At 42.3% G+C, this 20,902-nt stretch overlaps 1 protein-coding gene across 1 annotated transcript in view; it reads left to right on the top strand.

Moving 5' to 3' along the window:
• Positions 1 to 4,086: 4,086 nt before the first annotated feature.
• slc24a4b (solute carrier family 24 member 4b) overlaps positions 4,087 to 20,902 on the top strand; it is a 33,929-nt gene continuing 17,113 nt past the window's right edge. The window contains exons 1-2 of the mRNA XM_080453102.1: positions 4,087 to 4,310; positions 10,672 to 10,785. Of these exons, the coding sequence (XP_080309228.1) occupies positions 4,145 to 4,310; positions 10,672 to 10,785 (280 nt within the window). The 5' untranslated portion in view covers positions 4,087 to 4,144. The remainder of the gene's footprint in view (positions 4,311 to 10,671; positions 10,786 to 20,902) is intronic.

Below are 20,902 nucleotides of genomic sequence, written 5' to 3'. Positions count from 1 at the left end.
TCTAAGTTGCTTCTTCCAGGAGGCCTTAAAGGGGTAGTTCACCCCCAAAATAACTTTTTTTCTATTGATTACTGACCATCTGGAGCCTTGAATTCATAGATATTTTTTCGTTTTTGTCACATTCCTAAGCCAATAATTTGATTATAATAAATGTGTCCCCATTGATTCCGGTAGGAGACACAAATGCATTTGTGTCTCCTACCGGAATCAATGGGGCTAAATTTATTATAATCAAATAATAAAGGAAGGAATGCGACAAAAACAAATAAATATCCATGAATTCAAGGCTCCATGGGGTGAGTAATCAATAGAAAAAAAGTTATTTGGGGGGTGAACTACCCCTTTAAGTAGTGTTTCCCAAAGCCAGTTACGCAGACACGTAATGCTGTGCTCTTGAGAACCAGCTTATGTGCTGTTTCGCGAAGCCAGTTAGGTAGCACGTAACGCACAACCAGCTGCTACTAATGAAGGTAGTGCGTAGCTCAGAATACTTTTGACTGTTTGTTTTTCGTTGGAACAGTGTGACTGTCCGTGTCCACGGATGCACTGTGTAACGGGAAAATGTGACGTAAGTCGCGTTGGATCACTAATGGCATTCATTAAATGTGTGCATAGTGTGTGTAGGCAATTGCACTATGGTGTGCTAGAAGAAGACACACGGATAAACGACATACGCCTTCTTCTATTAGGGTAGCCGGATGTACTGCAGTACATTTTGTACATTTGTACTCGAGTACAAATTTGCCTGAGCAACTTTCACTTGTAGTTGAGTAATATTTGACCAGGAGTATCTATTGAGTACTGGGGTCGAGTACTTTGCCCATCACTTATGACCACTGAAAAGAATGTCCTTGTGGCTTTGGACAAATGCACTGTAATTGACATACAGTAGTAGAGTGAGCTATTGAGGAAACTGCTGTTATAGTAAGGTGAGATGAAACGATTGATAATATTATAAAATTATTCATAATGATAGCAGCTTTTTAGATTGAAGATCATATGACTCATTACGCCCCTGCCCTCAGGACGCCCTCACTTGAGTAGTTAATTGTTGTAGAGGGTGTTCAGAGGGCCATACAGCCTTTTCCACGAATATGTGCAAAAATATCTCTCTACATTCTTGTAGATTAAAAGATACGGGTTCTGTGATCATTAAATTACGGTGATTAACTAAATTATTATGTCTCAGTCCCCCTCTTCTCTCTCTCTATCTCTGTATCTCTCTCTCTCTCTCTCTCTCTCTCTCTCTCTCTCTCTCTTCTCTCCTTAGAAGGCACTAAGGCAGTTACTTTTACTTGGACTAAGTCACAGGCATGCTTTTTTATTTGGTAGCCTAGTGAATTTACAATCTAACTCTGCTAAATGTTTCTAGAACTAGAACAAATACCATCTGAACTCATCTCTCTCCCTGCCCCACCCCTCAAGTTTTCTAGATTAAAGATCCTCTAATGTGATTCATTCTCAACATTCTCTCTCTGTCTCCCCCTCTCACTCTCAGATCTTTGCTATCCATGGTGTGGAGTTCACAAGTCACAACTACTTGTATAAGCCTACAGTTTGACACACACACACACACACACACACACACACACACACACACACACACACACACACACACACACACACACACACACACACACACACACACACACACACACACACACCACACACACACACACACACACACACACACACACACACACACACACACACACACACACATCACTTTGAAACACTTCTGGGGTCATTTTAACATCTACTCTGGCTTTTGTGTGCACCCCAAACAGATTTGTGTTGCTTGCTTCAATATTTAGATATTTGATATTTATCTAATCAGACACCTCACACATTAGAAAGACAACATCAGCCAACCAGAACCAGGGATGTGTTTTCAATGAGTCTAACGTGGATAAAATGTAGTTTGAAGTTACAATGGGGTTTTAAAGGGTGTCTGATCAAATAAATATCAAATATCTAAATATTGGAGAAAGAAAAACTGTCTGGGTTGCACACAAAAGCCTGCAGAGTCTACGTTAAAAGGACCCCAGAAGTATTTTAAAGTATTTGTTCTTTACATTATTTGTAGGCTACTACTACATGGAGATTGTGTAGCTACTCCACCTTTGATCGCAGGGAGCCCATGATGACACATACTACTCAGGTTTGTTGTGGCAGGCCTACAATAGGTAGGCTATGCATAAGGGGACCACAAGGAAGGATATCCTATAGCCTACTGGTAGGACTCGATTGAGCCAAAAATTCCAGGGATCTTTTTTTTGTCTGATTCCAGACTCTCAACCCTGTAACTATTAGAAATTAACATCCCAATTCAATTATAATGTCTATAGACAGGAAATTGTGTTTGGTTAGCAAACCTACAAAGCCATGCATAAACCATTAGTCCTATCTCAGTCAAACCTAGAGGTTATCATTAAATACGCCTATATTTCATGGTTGTGGATTCTGAATTCAGCATTCAGCAGGTATTGATGCCCTCAAGCTGGACGATCTATAACCTCAATTATTCTCTGTGATAACAAAAATGAGGATAAGCAGCAGACACTGCTGCTAGAACCATGCAGGCACTTATTAAAGGGGCTCTGCTCGGCATGGAGTAAGATATTGGATTTAGTTTCATAACACAGCAGTTGGTTTAGGTTACTGCTACTGGCTCTTTCGTTGACTTGCTTTGGGAGCAGCACACTTGCCTCGTCGCACTGCCAAAGTCTATATTTGGTCTAAATGACGTGAGATTGTCACACCCCAGGGATTGATCGATGTCCGGGCTTCAAGGTGTTCTGTACCTACTTCCAGTTGTTACAATTAGGGACTGTGATAACATCAGATGTTTTAGCACATGACACCAGCAGAAAAGTATAGCAGCCGATGGAAACGGTAACAGGATAGGTGGGCACTAGGGACACCTGGGCACCTTGATGTAAAATGGGCTATTTTGTCCAAAATGTTAAATAATATATTATTATTATAACATTTGGAAAATCTTAAGTAAAGTATACATGATTAGAACATGCTTAAAGATTCGAGACAATTAAGGTATAATATTTCTACAATTGCTACAAAACCTGTATATCCAGTCATTTTGGGTGCATAAACAAGAAGTTGAAGGATAAAATCAAGCCTGATAATGATGTACCATGCATGTTCACATCATGTAGCCTACTTTACATGACTTAAGACCATTTTTCAAATATATATATATATATATATATATATATATATATATATATATATATATATATATATAAAATATTTTGGACAGAACAGCCAATTTTACATCGAGGTGCCCATGTCCCTAGTGCCCACCTGTCCTGCATCCGATGGAACACATGTGTTTTATATGGAACAAAACGACATGACAGCCTACATAACATGGAGGAGGACCGCAGCTGTTAGTTGATGGTCCTCATCAGCAGCAGCACAGCTGCACTAAAGAATTGATGTTGAGGGGGAGGTGCCCGTCCGACAGACCGAGGCGATCCGACTGGCATATGACTTTGCTGCCCGAATTTAACAATTAACCTTGATGTACACAGATTGGTTTCACTTGACGGACCAAACTGATGCGTGTAGTCTGCGACCTCTTAAGATAAGCCTAACAGGTGAATGATTTCGTATTGATGTTTTAGGATACTTTTTTTTTTGACGCAGCCCTATGCTTAATAGATAAAGTAGGGAAAGAGAAGGACTAATGCAGGCTTTTCTCGGGACAAACCTGGATTTGATCTTTTCCGCATAATGCTGCTGTGGGAGCTCGTCTAGCTGCTGATAGATATCTATAAATCTGGGGATTTTTTTTGAGAATTGCTGAATTGATTGGAGACACACAGGAGTTGCCCGCCCTGCCATATCATATCATATCATTGCCCGTATAGTAGCAGCAGCACGGAAACCTTTTATTAACCCGTTCCATCGTTAGCCGCGTTCCATCAATCCCAACGGTCAGCTGAACGGTATATTGTCAAACTGTCCTCAGATCCACTTGAGATGAGGACCGCGTCCCGATCAGCCTGTTCTGTGTGAAGAGGAGGCGACAAGGAGCGGGCAGTTCGTTCGGATCGTCCGCAGTGATCAGAGAGAGGACGAGAGGATCGAAGTGGCCGCTGGCCCACTAAGAGCCACAAGCATGCAGGACCAAGACGACAACAACGACATGGGTGCCTCCAAAAAGACAATCATCGCGAAGCTCTTCAAAGTTCGCAAGAGGAGAGAGATGCTTTTCGTGCAAGTGTGCTTCATCTGCAGTGTCCTGTTCATGGTGTGGAGCATGTCGGCTCTGCTCACAAAGACAGGTGAGTGCATGATGGGGACCAGAAACCGGTGGGGACAGACAGACACACTGCTGAGGAACGTGGGTCATGGAGGACATGCAGCCCAACAGCTGAGGATTCTGCAGTATAAATCGTGCACAATCGAACCCAATATGTGTTGTTTAAATAATTGTCTTATCTCAGAAAGTAACCCACACACTGTCAAGGGCATGTATATAGCCTGGTCAGAGAAATGTCCGAGCCCTCGTGGAATTCGTATGCATCAAATACGGAATAACATAAAGTCCATAGGATGGAGCAGGAATGTTATCTTGTACAAATGACCAGAAAGCCTCATTCATTATTTTTTTCATGCATGCAAACCATTAAATCAGAGCCTGTGTAGGCTACGGTGGCTCTGATTTAATGGCATGCATTGCATGAGTCTTTTCTGGTCATTTAGGGGACGATCTGCCTCTGCAGCGACCGATGCAGCCTATGGTTGTGCCTTTTTTGTTCTACTGTACATTACATTGGGGAGACTTGCTTCCATATCGGCGATGTAGGTCATATGTCTTTTCTATGCGTCTGTCTGTTTGTCCTTATGCCGCAGTGTGCGCGCCGTGGCAACGGCATACACACACTCACACACCCCCCTTACCCACGTTCACTGTAGATAGACACCATATAAGCGACGACCGGACGCATTTTCATTCAGCCTAATTTTGGGTTGAGTCATTCTCTACTATGGCAAATCTGCGTTATGTGCCAGGCGCATCAGCGGTCACTACGTTGGAGCGTTGCCCCGTGTGTAATGCTGGCATCATCGCGTCTCTCTCTCACACACACACACACACACACACACACACACACACACACACACACACACACACACACACACACAGCCTACACATAACCATTCTCCTCCTGCATGCCATAACGCACGCTTTAGGTTCTGCATGTGAGGGTCGAGTGATACAATTACGCAGAGGACGATCATTTGGGAAATAACATGGAGGGGGGAGCACTCTCTCTCGCTGATCTATTATTCACAGCTGCTCTCCGAGGTGTGTGTGGCTGTGCATGGTCCATGGTGAGGTCGGTGGATCATTCACCATGCATCATCACGCACCGTGTGTTTGTGTGACATATGTCACACAAGCCCCACAAAGAACGCCGCACGCGTGTATGGGCTACGGTATGTCAAAACCACTGCTGCACGTGTCCGAGGTGAACCACTTTACATGCAGAGTAGTAGCTCAGCTGTCTCTTGGTTATGTAATAGTCACCGACGCCAGGACAATTAACCTTGACGTTCATCACATCTAGTGGAGAATACCTGACTAGTCGTTCATAATCATAACTGAGGTTATATCCATCAACATGAGTGATAGGCTCTCTGGAAAGGTATTCATGAAGCCTGTATCTGCAACAGCATTAAAAAGCAAATCTATAGGCCTACTGCATATTCAAAAAGGCTGGCATGCTATGTTCAGTGTCACTATGGATATTGCACATTTTTTGTTTGCCACAGCAACACAGGGATTACTGTTTCATGGAAACCTTGAATTTCAGCCATCACGTAGGGACAAAAGTGGTTTCAATCTGTTTGGTCCTCAAAGTGCTTTTAACCCTGACCCTCAGACCTCAGAGCCTGGTGTGGGATCTGCCCATCTGCATCCACTTACTGTAGACCCAGGCCTGAAATCATCCGTAAATCAGCACTCTATGGCCTGTATATGTCTCTAAAGGATGTATTGGGGAGTTTTATTAATTACATTAAAACAACAAGAGGCTTAAAAGATTATTCTCAAATGATATCATGCAAAGTTCAAATCACAAAATCTATTATCTCCACAAGGCATGCTCTGGGAGCCAAACTAAGCCTCCTGGTCAGTAATGGCTTGCCTTTTTTCATTTAATCAAGTTTGCCTGACCCAAAGCGTGAGTGTTGCCATGCAGGGGTATTTGACACTGGGTGTGCTCTGTGAATGTCAGCCCTGATGCACTGCTGTGACTTGTAGAAGCAATGGTGGCCATCTAAAGGTGTGCCAGATGAGAGGTGTTTGATCTAAGGCAATGGAACGCTCTTGGACCTATGGGTCGGGTTGCTGCACACTAATCAGATCAAACTAACAATGGCCTTGCACTGGCGCAAACTCAGACAATTAAAGCCTTTTTTTATTTACAGGGTGCAGGCAAATAACGTGACAACGTTTCAATGTCAATACATCTTCATCAGGTCATAATGAAGATCAGATGATGTATTGACATCGAAACGTTGTCACGGTATTTGCCTGCACCCTGTAAATAAAAAAGGCTTTAATTGTCCGAGTTTGCTCCAGTGCCTTCTGCTACACATACCAGTCCTGCTACTGAGATGCACCTTGGCTTGAGATAAGGTGGAACCATTTTTAACTCTATGGGTGGAACCCCTTTTGTTTTTAACTCTATGGCCTTGTTGGTACTCGCATCTCTCAAATATCAGAAAAGAAACAAGCATTTGTTATGTCACAATAATTACCTGTGACCCGTGGCTGACTGGGCAAAATAGATGGGAAGAGATGCATTTCTTCTGGGTTATGTCTTCATGAAGAGGGGTGGCAGGTGGTGTTTTATCCTGCATGCTGGTTGGATACATGTATGGTAGTGGGGCACCACATGGGAGGCTAGAACAGGTGTTTATGGAAGCAGGTTTGACAGTAGGTTTGACAGGTGTGTGCAGGGCAGAACAATGGTGATGTGAGGAGGGAGGCTGTACAGAGTAAAAGCCTCAGTGTTATTTATCCATTTGTAACTGAGAGTGTACTTAATCTCAGAGTAGAGTTAAATGAATACTAAGGATTTTACTGTGTATGAGGGATGATTTTTGGCAGCAGGAGGCCTGTGAGGAGGTGCACTCTCGTACGAGTATACGCTCACATTGCAGGAAGTGGAAGTGATTTATGAGCGTCCTTGGTCCACCCCTTCCCTAGGTGATTGGACAGAGCTGGGGGATGACATTACTACCAGGTTACTGTTGCTCTCTGTCTCACTACAACACAATACAATCTCCTTGGAGGCAGACAGACACCATGCTGTTGGGCTAATTTTTGCTTCTCCTTCAAGGCTGCAAAGGCGTTTGATATCAGTTTAGCTCTTTGCCATCTACCGTATTCTGCACAGCAGTTTTCAGAATTTTTCATTTATCAAATACCATACAGTACGTGTAGGTATAGACGGACACAGTGTCGGACACATCTTGAAGATTATTGACCCACATTTGAAATGTTTTTTTCTAATATCACACTAGGAGGATGGATTTATGGAGAGATTTCTTCTACATTCACTTTCAGAGTGCTTATGTAAAAATAAAAGGTACATTCATTTCATACAGAGGTAGTGCCTTTTTCCAAAGCACTTTACAATGTGCATTACATTCACCCATTCACTCACAAACGGCTGAGGAAACATGCATGGCACCGACCTGCTCGTAAGGAGCAGAAGTAGTTAAATATCTTGCTCAACGACACTTGGACATACTCAATATAGCCATGAGGAGCTGGGGGTCGAACCCGGGAACCATGGGATTCCAATGGTTACATCCTGATATAACCCTTTCAATATGCATCCTACCCATCAATGCTTCTATAATTAATTGATTCGCTTCAAGTAGTGACCATTTATTCTTTATAAAGAAGCTTTCTCAAAGATTGACTTTGAAGTGAAAAGAGGTTTAATGCAAACTAAAACAGAATCTCCTCCTGACGGTGCCATAACGGCATAACCGTAGGCTGGTCTGTAATTGCCTTTTAAAAAATAGTTGAGTACATTACTATATCAAAAATGACTTAAGTGAAGCTAGAATTACTTTTCACCCCTGTTCACGACAGAATGTTCTTTTGATGTACTGACAATATTGATGACGGCTGCTATTTATTTTGTTTTCGTGTTGTGTGCAGTATGCATACTGGTGGTGATATGTCTGCGAAGCACTGAGACGCTGTCCCTCTGTGGTTCTGGGAGGTATTTAATTTTTTTAGTGGTTTAAAGTTTAAAGTTTACTTTCAGTCTGTATTAATGTTCTAGTGGACCTAGAATGTCATTGAACATAACAAAACATACATGACACCATGAAGGAGCAAACATTTTTACTTTTAAGTGGTTTAAATGTAGATCAGAATATTACATGCATGTAATTACATTAAGAAATTATATTTATTGATTTGGACTTTTTCAAGATATGCTGAAATTGCCTAACCACTACGGAGCCATTTGAAAGCAGAATTTCTTTATATTTCATTTAATTTAAATTAATTTAATAAAAATGTAACACAGGATTTTACTGTGATTGCTCATGTCATTCCAATTTCTTGGACATAAATTGCAAGCCTTGGTTCTGATGTGCCGTGGCAGACCTGTCACTCTTGGTTAAATAAAACCCTAAAGTCCAGTTTATAGACGACATACACAGAAATTACCGTTCACATGAGCAAGGCATCTTTATTGACAAACAAGGGAGATTCCCTCTATAATATGTGAATAAAAGAACAGCAAATTAATGATACTAAAACAATACGACCTGATATATCACAAAGGCAATTCGCTCCACATCACAGTCTGCATGCAAACAAGCGTTCGGTTGAGCGCCGGAGAATTCTGAAGTTCTTATCTATTACATTCAGTATATCAACGCTGTGGCTATCAAGGCCTGTTTTCTAACTAGAGCACTACCTCAGTGCTCCACACTCTATAAAGTAAAGGTTGACGGCCCAAGGTTCCACAATGGACCATCAGTTCCCGGTCCCTCCCTGAGCATGACACATAGGCCCTAACTATGTACATCCCCAGAGCACCCATCATAACCATATGAGTAGCCAATCATCTGGGTGAAGCTGAAACCGAAGTCCCTACGGGACTAACAAAGGTCTTTCTCTCTCCAGAACAAAGCTGTGGCACAAAACTGGACAGTTTTAGTTGAGGTGTGCAGAGAAAGAGCAAAAGTATGGTAATTGGGCTGTGTGTCTGTGTTCATGTCACTGTTTCCGCAATGATTCAATACACTGTATCATCAAAGCAGAACACAAGGCCATGAAACATCATACATTAGATCTCTAACTCAGTATCTGACATTTGGAGCAATTTGGCAATGAGCCATGCAGCTCAACTATGCACAGTGTTGAAAGTGATGTGCGGAGCAGGTGTGAGTGATTGTTGTTGGGTGTGTCAGGAGGAGGTGGATCATCAGTCAGCTCGTTCAGATGATTGCTGATCACTCGACGCGTGCCATTTAATGCTGAATTACTTTCAATGACTCAATATACCAGGACATGTTTTTGTTTGAGTCATATCCGGGAAAAACACGAACTGGAATGCTAGAGCTGTCGAAAAACGACCCATGTTGTAGAGTCGTTAGATTTTTGTTCAGTGGTTTGAGTAGGAAGTTTAAATGATTTCGGTTTGTTCTTTTTTTACACAGTATGCTATAATTTGCTGTACATTATTCACTGTACTGTGGCAAGCTAGTAACTCCCAGACCCTAGATTTTCAGTTTAAAATGCATTATTACGCATGTTTTAAGATATTATGTAATATGATACTGAATAATATAGTTATAGAATATATAAAAAAATGTTTGTGATTTATTTATGGAGGTTTAGCAAGATTTTTCTCCCGCCCCCTAGAATTAAATCCGTAGACTTGTAAGTAACCACATTGTCCTCCTAATAAATAAATCAGGAGCCTAGAGTTAAATCTGCCTGTTGAGACAGGCATGACTGTAATAATCTCAGTCATGGTCACAATCAGGGAGACCAGAGATCTTTGGAAGCTAGTTTCTCATCTCAATTCATTTTCTGATGCTCAAGCATTGTAGAACTGGAAGAAATTGGAATTGGAATGCTGACACATGGTTCTTCAAGTGATCATTATAATTATCTATTGCAGTTTGTGCTTTGTACTTTTATAGCAATTGTTTAAACTTGAATTATTTATAATATTACATAATGGATTCCAGAACTGTAGTTATTCTATTAAACTAGCAGAGGCAGTTAATTGCAGAATCCGTTTTTTCCCCTCCAAACCTGATGCATTTTGATGTTTACAGATGCAAAATGAAAAACATCCCAAAGCGCACTTTAAAGAGATTTAGAAAAGCATGTGGGTTTTTTAAGCATCTTTGGGGGGTTTAACAACACCCATGGGACTGCAGCACATAATGGTAGTCTTTAATTTGAAATTCAAAATAAGCCCACAAGAACTTATATTTGACTTCAGGAGCAGTTAAAAAAAAACAAAAGTGCCACAACTGTTCAGTGTTTTTTTTAAACGTCGATGTCAGTTTGGTATTCTTCTTCTTGTGATAATTTTTTTTATGAATACGGTCTGATGGTTGATAAATGACACTGCTCATATTCTGTTCCAGGTTATGGGATGGTAGAGGAGGGGCACCTGCACCCGGACCATGAACACTGGGGAAGAAGACTCATGGCCTCGCCACCAGACAATGAAACGGAGCAGAAGAACTGTACAGAACCAGGTACACTAGTCTAATCTCAAGCGGGGACTGTGGTGCCCAAGGGGGGCGCCAGGGGGGCGGGGGAGATAAACAAAATGAATCGCATAACTACAGTATATTACAAAAGTTATTTTAGTTCATATTAGAATGGATTATTGTGCCATTTTCACCTTCAACCTGGCGACCCTTGGGCATGTCATTATTGTCAACATTTTTTCAAGAACTTAAGGTTTTTCCCAAAATGTATAGGTTTTCCAAAATAGCAAATGGCAGATCTACAAGCTCACAGTGTGTTGCATGACGTTGTAGATTATGTATATTTTTTATTGTAAGCTATTTTGCAATAGGTGGGCCGCAGCCATAGGCTATTGTGTGTGTGTGTGTGTGTGTGTGTGTGTGTGTGTGTCCATAATTTTACATACATCTTGTTGTGCGTGTTCAAAAGTAGCACAACAACTACTACTGTATGTTGTCTCAATCAGTGGATCTGAACGGCAAAGACAGTTTTTTTTTCTCATGCCACATGGTTGATTTGTGTCCCAGGCGACTAAACGTCTAGAATGAATGCTAATCTTTTGGGGACCATAATACTGGAGAACCGAGAACCATTGCTGATCTAATAGACGACACATGGGCTATGGGTCCTGTGTGGGTGTGAGAAGAGGGAGGTGCATTAGGTTTGTAGCATTAATCAATGTTATTAGTCACTGATACCCTGATCAGTTAATCCCATGGTTTATCTCACCTCCCCATTTTGAGATTATTTTGCTCTGAATCATTTTAGATCACTTGCAGCATTCTAATTTGTTTTAAGAAGACTATAAAAGGGTCATATATAGATTATTTTAGTACACCCTTGCTGCACTTAAAGGTATTAGTGAACTCTGTAATTAGTTATGGTGGATACTGTGCTGACAATTCCACCAACAGTGCTGACATCGGCGCTGGGTAAAAGGAAAAAAAATGCACGATTCCTCATCTTGCATAATTCAGCGACTAAATGGGACACACTTGATTGTAGTCGTTTGAGTTGCATAGGGTTGGTTTATGTGTATATTGGGAGAAGTCATTACATTTCAAAGCTGCTTCCCAACCAAAAAATGTATACGAAAATTACACTAATTACCCCAAATGTTTTAGAGACAACATTAAATAGTTGCCGGCAGGTTTTAAGTGTTAAACATAATAATGGTAATAATAATAATGGTAGCCTATCTGTACTTTGCACAAACCTGTCTGTGTGTGCCTGTCCCGGGCATTATTACTAGGACACAGTCCATTCGCCCTCAAACTTGGTGTGTGTGTCGCAGATGATCCGAGGATGTGCAGTCACGGTGTCGAGTGGCAACTTGGTGTATCTGTGTGTCCGAATCGGTGTGTTTGGAGGGATGTAAGCATTAGATTCTGATTGGCCAACCTGACCTTTTGGCTTCACGGATTGATGGAGCTTTGCGTCAACATTTTTGCCGCTGTGCCAATATAAGTGGTGGTGTGTACAATGGAACTCACCCATGTACGTCATCAACACAACGTCAGCAGTTTCTGATGACATAAGGGATCCCCATATCTATCTCCATATTTAGTCAATCGTTCATATGTTAGTGGGTACCGCACTGGGTACTCTGGAAAATGGTACATCGGGTACTCTCACAAGAAGTACTCTGACAACAAGGGTATTGCATAATCGGGTGGGGGCATGCATGCATTCCCAAATTGCATTGTTCCCGAGTAGGCCGGTGCCCAACTGTGGTAATGGGTACCACACTGGACGTACTCTATAAGATTGTGTGTTAGTGTTTTGCATAACCGGGTAGGACATGCATTCCCAACTTCCATTGTTTGTTGCTGACTTGCATCGTTCCCGACTTGTGTGGTCCCTGAGTAGGCCTGCACTGGTCTAATAATAATAGTAATAATAATCTAATAAAAATAATCGCATCATGCTTTTGAAATAATCATAACACATTTTCTGAAGCAGGAAGAGACCACTATAGTTGGCTAAAATAATATGATGTGACGCTAAAGTAAAATCACTTTAATGTAACTTATTTGTTCATTAACACTGTCAACACTGAGGTTAGACTGGTGTTGTTCACAGTGAAATGGAAGTATGATGTTCACATCTCCCCTTGCTGTTACAGCTGCCACCAGTGCAATCTGAATATGCACTACCTTTGAGAGCACAAAGATGCCGAACTTAAACACTCACTGGGGTCATTCACTGCTGGGGACATTTGGGCTGTCCATAAAAAAAAATAAGCTAATCCACTCATCATTCTGTGGTTATAGGTTTCTACCCTAAATGGCATCTTGTCTGAGTAAAATAAGTGTCCACACTAAAGTCATCTTGTCTTACTGCACACACTTATAGTAACATCTGCTTTGTCCATGACCTAAACTAATCAGATGAATGTGCTTGATCCATGCTTAAATCAATTCCTGTCCTGAAGAAGGGGAGGTGTCCAGGTAAAGAAGTGCATTTTTCAACAGGAGGTGCAACTCCATAGTGGGAAGGTGTCCCTAATGTTTTGTGCACTGTGTAGTTTCACTCGACAGCACCTGCAGGGTGACACCATGGGACAGGGATTTCTGATGGTAATTTGAGGTGCTGTATTTAGCTCTCTTGTGGTTCTACTATTGACCCAATGAGAACTGACATTATCTCTTCATTACTTGTCACAGCAGGTAGAATCCTTAAGGGGATGAGTTGCATAAACAGTGCTGTTATTTTGGATTTAAGCCTTTTCTCACCTCAAGGTTTCATTGTCAAATTGCATTCCCCCCCTGCACATTACTGTGGCATTAGCAGCCACTGTATTCATGTACATCCAAGCTGTCCATTGTTTTGAAACATTAATTTGAAGAGTCAACTTTTGAAACAGTCTCAGTGGGGGTCTTACTGAAATGAGTGCCAGTTGACACGATTACGTGCTGGAAGTCTTCCTCCTAATCCTCAGGGATTACCTTCTTTTTTTCCCCCCATTGCAAATGTCTTGCCCACTGCAGGCAACAGACTGCACTTCACACCGCTCACGTCCCCCTCTCCAGAACCACCCATTGTTTCACCTTGAGTATGGGCTGATGATATGCCTTAGAATCATACATCATGGCCATTTCTTGAGATTGGTCCCATTTCAGAGTAGACCCACCAGCTCATACTGTAGGTGTCAGTCATACATTAATCTTGGTTGTACAGCATATTTCAGAAAGGTCAGACTTCTGCCTGGGCACAATAAATGGTTGCAGAGGCAACTTCATGTGTGCAGTACTTGCTTCATTTACCTTTTTTAGGGTTTGGACTGCCGGCACCATTCTTCAGTTAAGTGATGTGCTCGCTGCTTTCATCCTGGATCTATTAATTTCTCAGAATTGGTCCATGGGGGACAGGGACTCTGGGGCAGAGAGATGCACCAGGCGAGGACTGTGTGAGAGTTATTATCAGAGACTTCTTGTTTTATGCTGAGTGTGTACCCACATCTAAAGCTCTGCTTAATTAGGCTGCTGTTTGTGGAATGCATAGATTTATACTTGGCCTGCTCGCTCTCTTTTTCCTCATCATTATTTCTTTGCTTGGCGAGGGAGCCATTTCCAGGGTCCATGAGGTGCTAATATTGTTTTGCTTATCCTGAGACTTGTGCTGTGCTAGCGAAGACAGCCATTCATCATAAGTCCCTCGTTTTGTTATTGATCATTCAGCAATAACTCACGTTATCCAAACCCTTAATTGCACTAGCAAGTTCATTACATACCTTGCTTGTTGTAATTTATGAAGACGAATCATACTGCAGAACTGTGATAGTGCCACTAAGTGCTCATTACACTGTTTTAACCATTACTGGCAGAGTTTAAGTCGTTCTGTCGCCACTGTAGTGTTAACTAATTAAAGTGTGTGTGCTCAGAGATTTATATCCTCTTAAGTCTATGGCAATCCAGTGATTAATGGTACAAATTCACTTTTATGTGTTCCTCCATAATTCGGCAGGTCACAATAGCTCTTGGGAGGGAAGGCATTGTACCTTTTATTGTAGAATTTGTAACATTTTATGAGCTACTGTACTATAATACATTTGTTGTGTGAAGAATGTGGTTTGTACTTGACCGAGTAGTTGAGGTTGACTAAGGGACACAGAATACTAAATGTTTTTTTCCACCCTCCTTTGCATGGGCCTAACTAATGCCAAATCAGAAGCATACAGCACTTTTGTTGGGGGCAGAGCATTGTGGGTAATGTTGCCATGGAAGGAATAATTTGCTTCTAATGAGCATGTTTTTTGTTATTATTGGCTTTTTTTATGTTTAATTTCAGATGGGTCAGTTTAGAGACAGGACCCAAAGGGCAGAGAGAGGAGACATGCAAGAGCAGACAGGGGTGTGATTCGAACCCGGCTCCTCATGCCCACAAGAAGCAGATGGTCTGTGCACTAACTGGCTGAACCACCAGGCATCCCCTCTAATAAGCATGTTGCTAATATTGAGAATTCCCACTCGAGTAGCATAATTAACATGCTTAAGCGTGTGTGTTAAAACTGGACAGAACTGAACAACAAAACACGGGTTTTAATGTGGCCTGGTTTGCACTATGCAATAATCCCTCAGGATTTGATTATAGTGGTTTTAGATACGGCATCGGACTAATCTGCTCAGGGGTGGATGGGGGTGCGTGTGTGTGCATGTTGCATGTTTTTTGGTGTGGTTGCGTGTTTCTTTCCATGGTATGGCAAGCGTAAGTGTTGGAGTCTCTCTCTCTCTGACCTCATTTACCTTCTCATGGTACAGGTACTGAAAATCCAGTGCGGACGAAGCAAGTCAAAGTGTAAACGTGATTTCCGAGGGTTAAGAAAGTAGTATTCACACGGTGCAGAGGCCTGCAAAGTTGGTGGAGAGATAAGGGGAGGCTGACTGTGACTGGCGGCTGCTCTGCGGTGGCATGCAGGTTTGTCGACTCCAGGGAAACACCAGAAGGAGGCTTTTTAAAAGGGAATTACACAAGCGGAGGATTATACTGCTGTGCATAATGGAAACTGACCTCGCCTCGCTTCTTGCTTGCATGCCAACACTAGAACAATACAGTGGAGTGGTGGTGGTGGGGGTTAGTGTGGGCCAAAGCAGCTGCACAGAGCACTTTGTTCAACACGCTTGTACACCTCTTCATGTATTTATTCATCATTTACTGTACATTCTCTTCTCACACCTTTCCGCTTCAGCACTGCTTGCATTATGGTATTTATGAATTTTCCCTCGCATCATGCTGTTTGCTAGCAGGGAGTTCTTCTGTTGGGATTTACTTACGCGAGTGGCTAAAGTCTAATTGCGTCACGTACAAAAGGCATATGGGTCACTCCTGTAAAAGATCACCTACAGTATGGAAAGTGATTATGTTCTGCCTCTGTTGCTGCAGAGCTGTGCTGTACCCAGGGGGAGGTATACAGCTGAACACATGCACTTCACAGTTGTGTCCTCTTTAGGTTATTGAACCAGGAGACTAATTGCTCCAGCAAGTTGCCCTGCTAAACATTCCCCAGCTACTCTGGTGCACTATCATGCTAAAATCACATCTGGAGTCTGATGGGACTGCTAATGGTATAAGTGTAAAGTGTGTGTGTGTGTGTGTGTGTCCATGTACAGTAACTGGTCATGTTAATGTGGCAATAGAATATGCATGTTGTTTGGGAATGATGTGTGTACAGTTTTGGGTAAAACAAACTATACCATGATGTCTAGGAGTGATGAACATTGAACATGTTCCAATATGTGGATTCTTCAGCAAAATAACACATGGCTGTAAATCTAGTTGATATTATAGTATACGTCTATTTAAATATGGACTCTCTAGAAAAAGCCATGCTCACATAATGATATTTGGTTGGGATAGCTAATTCTGATATTAAAACTGGCTTAAGGGAGGACCGGCCAGCGGACCGGCAGGCGGGCGGCTGGACCTCTGACGTCACGTCCAAGTCACTATGTCAACATAACCATAAACAAACCACGGCCACGTCACTATGACAACATAACGCTCATGCCACCATATATCATAGTGACGTGGCCGTGGTTTGTTTATGGTTGTCTAACCTCATCTAAATATGGAGTGTGTTGTCCAACCTCAACAAATCAGTCAGCTCCATATATGGGCACAAAAGGGGGCAGGCCCATATATGGGCATACTGTACATGACATCGGGGATCTCCATATATTGGCATAAAAGGGACATGGACTGACAGCTAGAGATCTCCATATATTATTATGGGCATAATTTGGCGGATACAGAGATCTCCATATATTATTGGAATACAGAGACGGGATACAGAGATCTCCATATGGCATATCGGCATGCCCATATATGGGCATATATTGCTATCAGGGATCTCCATATATGGGCATAAAAGGGACAAGGACTGACTGATACACAGATCTTCATAGATGGGAATAAAAGGGACAAGAACTGACAGATGCAGAGATCTCCCTATATGGGCATATCAGTCGGATGGGAGGTGCGACGTAGGTGTCGGCCCGAACTCTAGATGTGAGGGTTTATTAAAAATGACCAAAAAGGAATCACACTTCTGTCCACAGTGGTCAAGAGAAAGTGGACAAATTGCATTTAGCTAATGACAACGGGCCTTCTTTGGTTGATGTCTTTGGGTTGGGCCAGGCAGTTGACCACAGTGTTCTATCATTAATATTTGATGGCAGTTAATGTTGTCCAATGCAAATTACTCCATGACCACAGGAAAGTTACCAGAAGATGAATTTGCACTGAAGACAGATGGCATTAATGTACAGCACACACAGTATTTACCACACAGTATTATAAAAATGCGCATTTCCGTGTGAATCCATACTTGGACACCTTAATGCTATTGAGCCCTAACAGAGGGGGTTGGTGCTAGCTCTGATCACTGCTCTCACAGGTCTGGGACAGCAGACTCTTCCCTATACTGATCTCTATTACGCAATGCCAGGGCATACATCAGAAAGATTAACAGATTATGGAATATTAATTATACAAATTTACCAAAAAAAAGTCAGCTCTGTCTTTAATATGGTGGCTGGCAAATTACGTTTTTTCTTCTACTATGCAACGTGTAAGACCTTGAACATGTGCCCACAGTGGCCAGTGTTGCTTGTGGAGTCAAATGAGTGCTTGTGAGAGAATTTGTCAATCCATTTTAAATAACTGAACTTATACTTCCTGTGCCACTGTTGGGCAGTGATGCTGGCTTCAGCAGAATGTTTACGCTGTTTGCGGGGCTGTGTTAAACCTAACCCACTCGAGTCCTCTTGAGTGAGGACTCGCTCTGTGTGGACCAAGTAATTACTCCCGGGGGCTGATTATGAGATTGGGGGTGGGGGGTGCATGGTTGTGGACAGGAGGCAGATGAACAAGTGTTGCAATTAATTTCTTGCATAAGAAGCACAGTCAGGTGTCTAGAGGTTTATTTTTAAACGAGCGGAAAACGTGCTACGTTATTAGCTTGTCTGGCGTTGCCGGGGTTTATTGCGCTGACAAGCGACTCATTGCTCAGCGTGTTCAGGTTCCGGTACCCAGCATCGGCTGGGTTATTGCGTGGGTGGAATAGGCTCTCTCCTTCCCTCCATCCCCTTCTCAATCTCCCTCTCTTATATTCCCTCCCTTCCCCTCTCCCTCACTCCTTCTCCTCCCCACTCCCTCCCCCTATCTTTCTCTCTCACTGATTGAGCTCTGGTCTGACGTCTCACACAACATAAACCTAACAGCGATTTTACGCTGACGTCAACCGCTGCCCAACAACGCTAATATGCGTACTGTGACATCAGACATGTCCACATATGGGGCATAACCATTACCTCACAGCGCGAAGTTTTTGCTCTGACGTCTGTCCAGTCCATATATGTTTGTTTTTTTCCAAGTTGCTCTGACGTTGGGCATGTATATACAGTATGTCCATATATGGGCATATCTACATGCCTGCTACAGACCCACAGACACCGCCCTCCGCCTGCCACAACTTGAACTTTATATAGTAGAGGTGTAGCTTGGATTCTGTTTGTGCTCCAGGCCAGGACTCAACTCTCCTACCTCTCCCCAAAAAATAAGTTTTGCAGTCTTTAGATGCTTAGCTCAGCTGTATTTATTTTGGAGGAGGTACTGTACTGCTGCCTGTATTTAACTGAATTTCACATTACTGTGTAGACTTGCAGGGTACATGGTAATTCCCTCTGAATAATAAAACTCTTTCAAAAGTATGACAATGTAGCTTTGACAATGTAGCTTTAATTATGGCCCTATTAGTCACTTACCAAATCAATGTAGTCGATGTTTGTATTTCAGGCTCATTTGTAGGAACATGACACAAGTTATTGGTAGACCAGTGGTAGTTCATAGTCCTCAGGGTGGCAATAAATATTGATGGCTACATAGATTTCTGTAATGGATGATCCATCATTATGATGTGGTTTCTCCAATTAATGAGTGAAATATTCACCTTCATATTTACCTTGACCCATTGAAGCTATTTATTGACGTGCTATTCTGGGAGAGTGCGTGGGCTGCATAATTGACTCCATCTACTGTACAGACGGCTGTTCTGATCTTTTGTGCTGCCTCTGTGGTGTATCTTCTCACCTCTCCTCCTCGCGTAGAGAAATGGCTGTGGAAGCACGTTCATGTCTAGATTGACCTCGGCGCTGAGGGGGACACACGGGCGAACCCCTGCAGATGGTGTCTGTTTCAATGTTTGAGCCTCGGAGGTGACTCTGAATGTGCCTCTCAACTCTGTTCGCTCTCTCATGGCTAATAACATTATCATCGTGCGACTGCATCGCTCACCGAAGATAACAGTTTTATTTGGAATTCAGTTATCTTCAGTGGCAGACGGGATGTCTGTACCATTTAATGATTGATTCAGGGAAAACCTACAGAGGCCTGATAACTGCCATTATGTAAATAGTAGCAGGAGAGGTTGTTCTAATGAAAAATAAAAATAAAAGTCATTGCTGCAAGGATAAATGTAATGTATGTCTTTAGCCTACTGTATCAGCATCAGTTATGTTTCCATCCCTGTCAAGGACACAGCTGACAAATCCTATAATTGATTGCACCTGTGGTCGAGAGCAGCGTGCTAAGCCCACACGTGTCGTTCCACCGCATAAAACTGTCAGAAATGAAATGAGCAAAGGCTTTATAGATTTAGCCCGTTAAAGCTGTTGCAAGCACGGTGTACAATTTTATCCTATTGCCCTGTTATGTGCTCATTAACAGCCACGGGTATAATTTGTTTTCATCTTGTGCATCATCACCCAGAAATAATCACAGATATGCTCGCCTGAATGGTTTTATCTGTTACTGTAGATTTCAAATATTATAAACCCCTATGCTCAGTCATGGATTATTGTCTTTCATGCAATGAGCATTCTGTTTTTCCTTTGCTATTTCCTGAACAAATAATTTGGACAAAAGAACAGAAATCACACGTAGATAGACACGACTGCAGAACATCACTGCATGCATGTGATGTAATGGAATACAATCCGAGGGGGGGGGGGGTTTAAGTGGGCTTGGGCTCTATCCTGTGAAATAAGTACTGTAAATTGCCCTGCCTGTGCAGTGTTCCAAGAGGCGCGCTGAGTCAGTCATGCATGCATGTCATCAAATGTCAGAAGAACAGACCACACTGAGGTTGGGACAGGTGCACTGACGAGTCTCAGGTGAACAGTGTTCCAATTCCTCAGTCCATATGCGTCAAAGGCCCAAATTCAGTTGTGAACAGCATTGTTATGCTGGCTAAAAGACTGTTGGATTTTTTATGCCAAAGGAATTTGGTAAATATTGACCACGAGCACATTTATAAAATGCTGTTAAACACATATTGCACTGACAGTTATGTCTCTGCTTTCTAATACACCTTCTAAGAGGAGCTTAAGGATCACTTTCCTTTAGCCAGATTTGACAGAAACCAATAATAGGGGTACAAAAAATGTCAAGGAAACTGCTCTATGGACCAACCAAATTTGAGGCCACCAATCTAATAACATTGACCGAGCATCAGCCAGTAAATAATGGAGGTTGATTGTTCGGAACGACCCTGGTAGTTATGGCCTGTGCAAGCGAAAATAGTTGTGTAGGGGCTGTTCCAAATAACAGCCATGACCTTGTCAT

The sequence above is a fragment of the Gymnoscopelus braueri genome, assembly GCF_963280865.1.
Source record: "Gymnoscopelus braueri genome assembly, chromosome: 16".
Lineage (NCBI taxonomy): Eukaryota > Metazoa > Chordata > Actinopteri > Myctophiformes > Myctophidae > Gymnoscopelus > Gymnoscopelus braueri.
The sequence above is the reverse complement of the archived record's forward strand: the minus strand, read 5'-3'. Positions and strand labels throughout refer to the sequence as shown.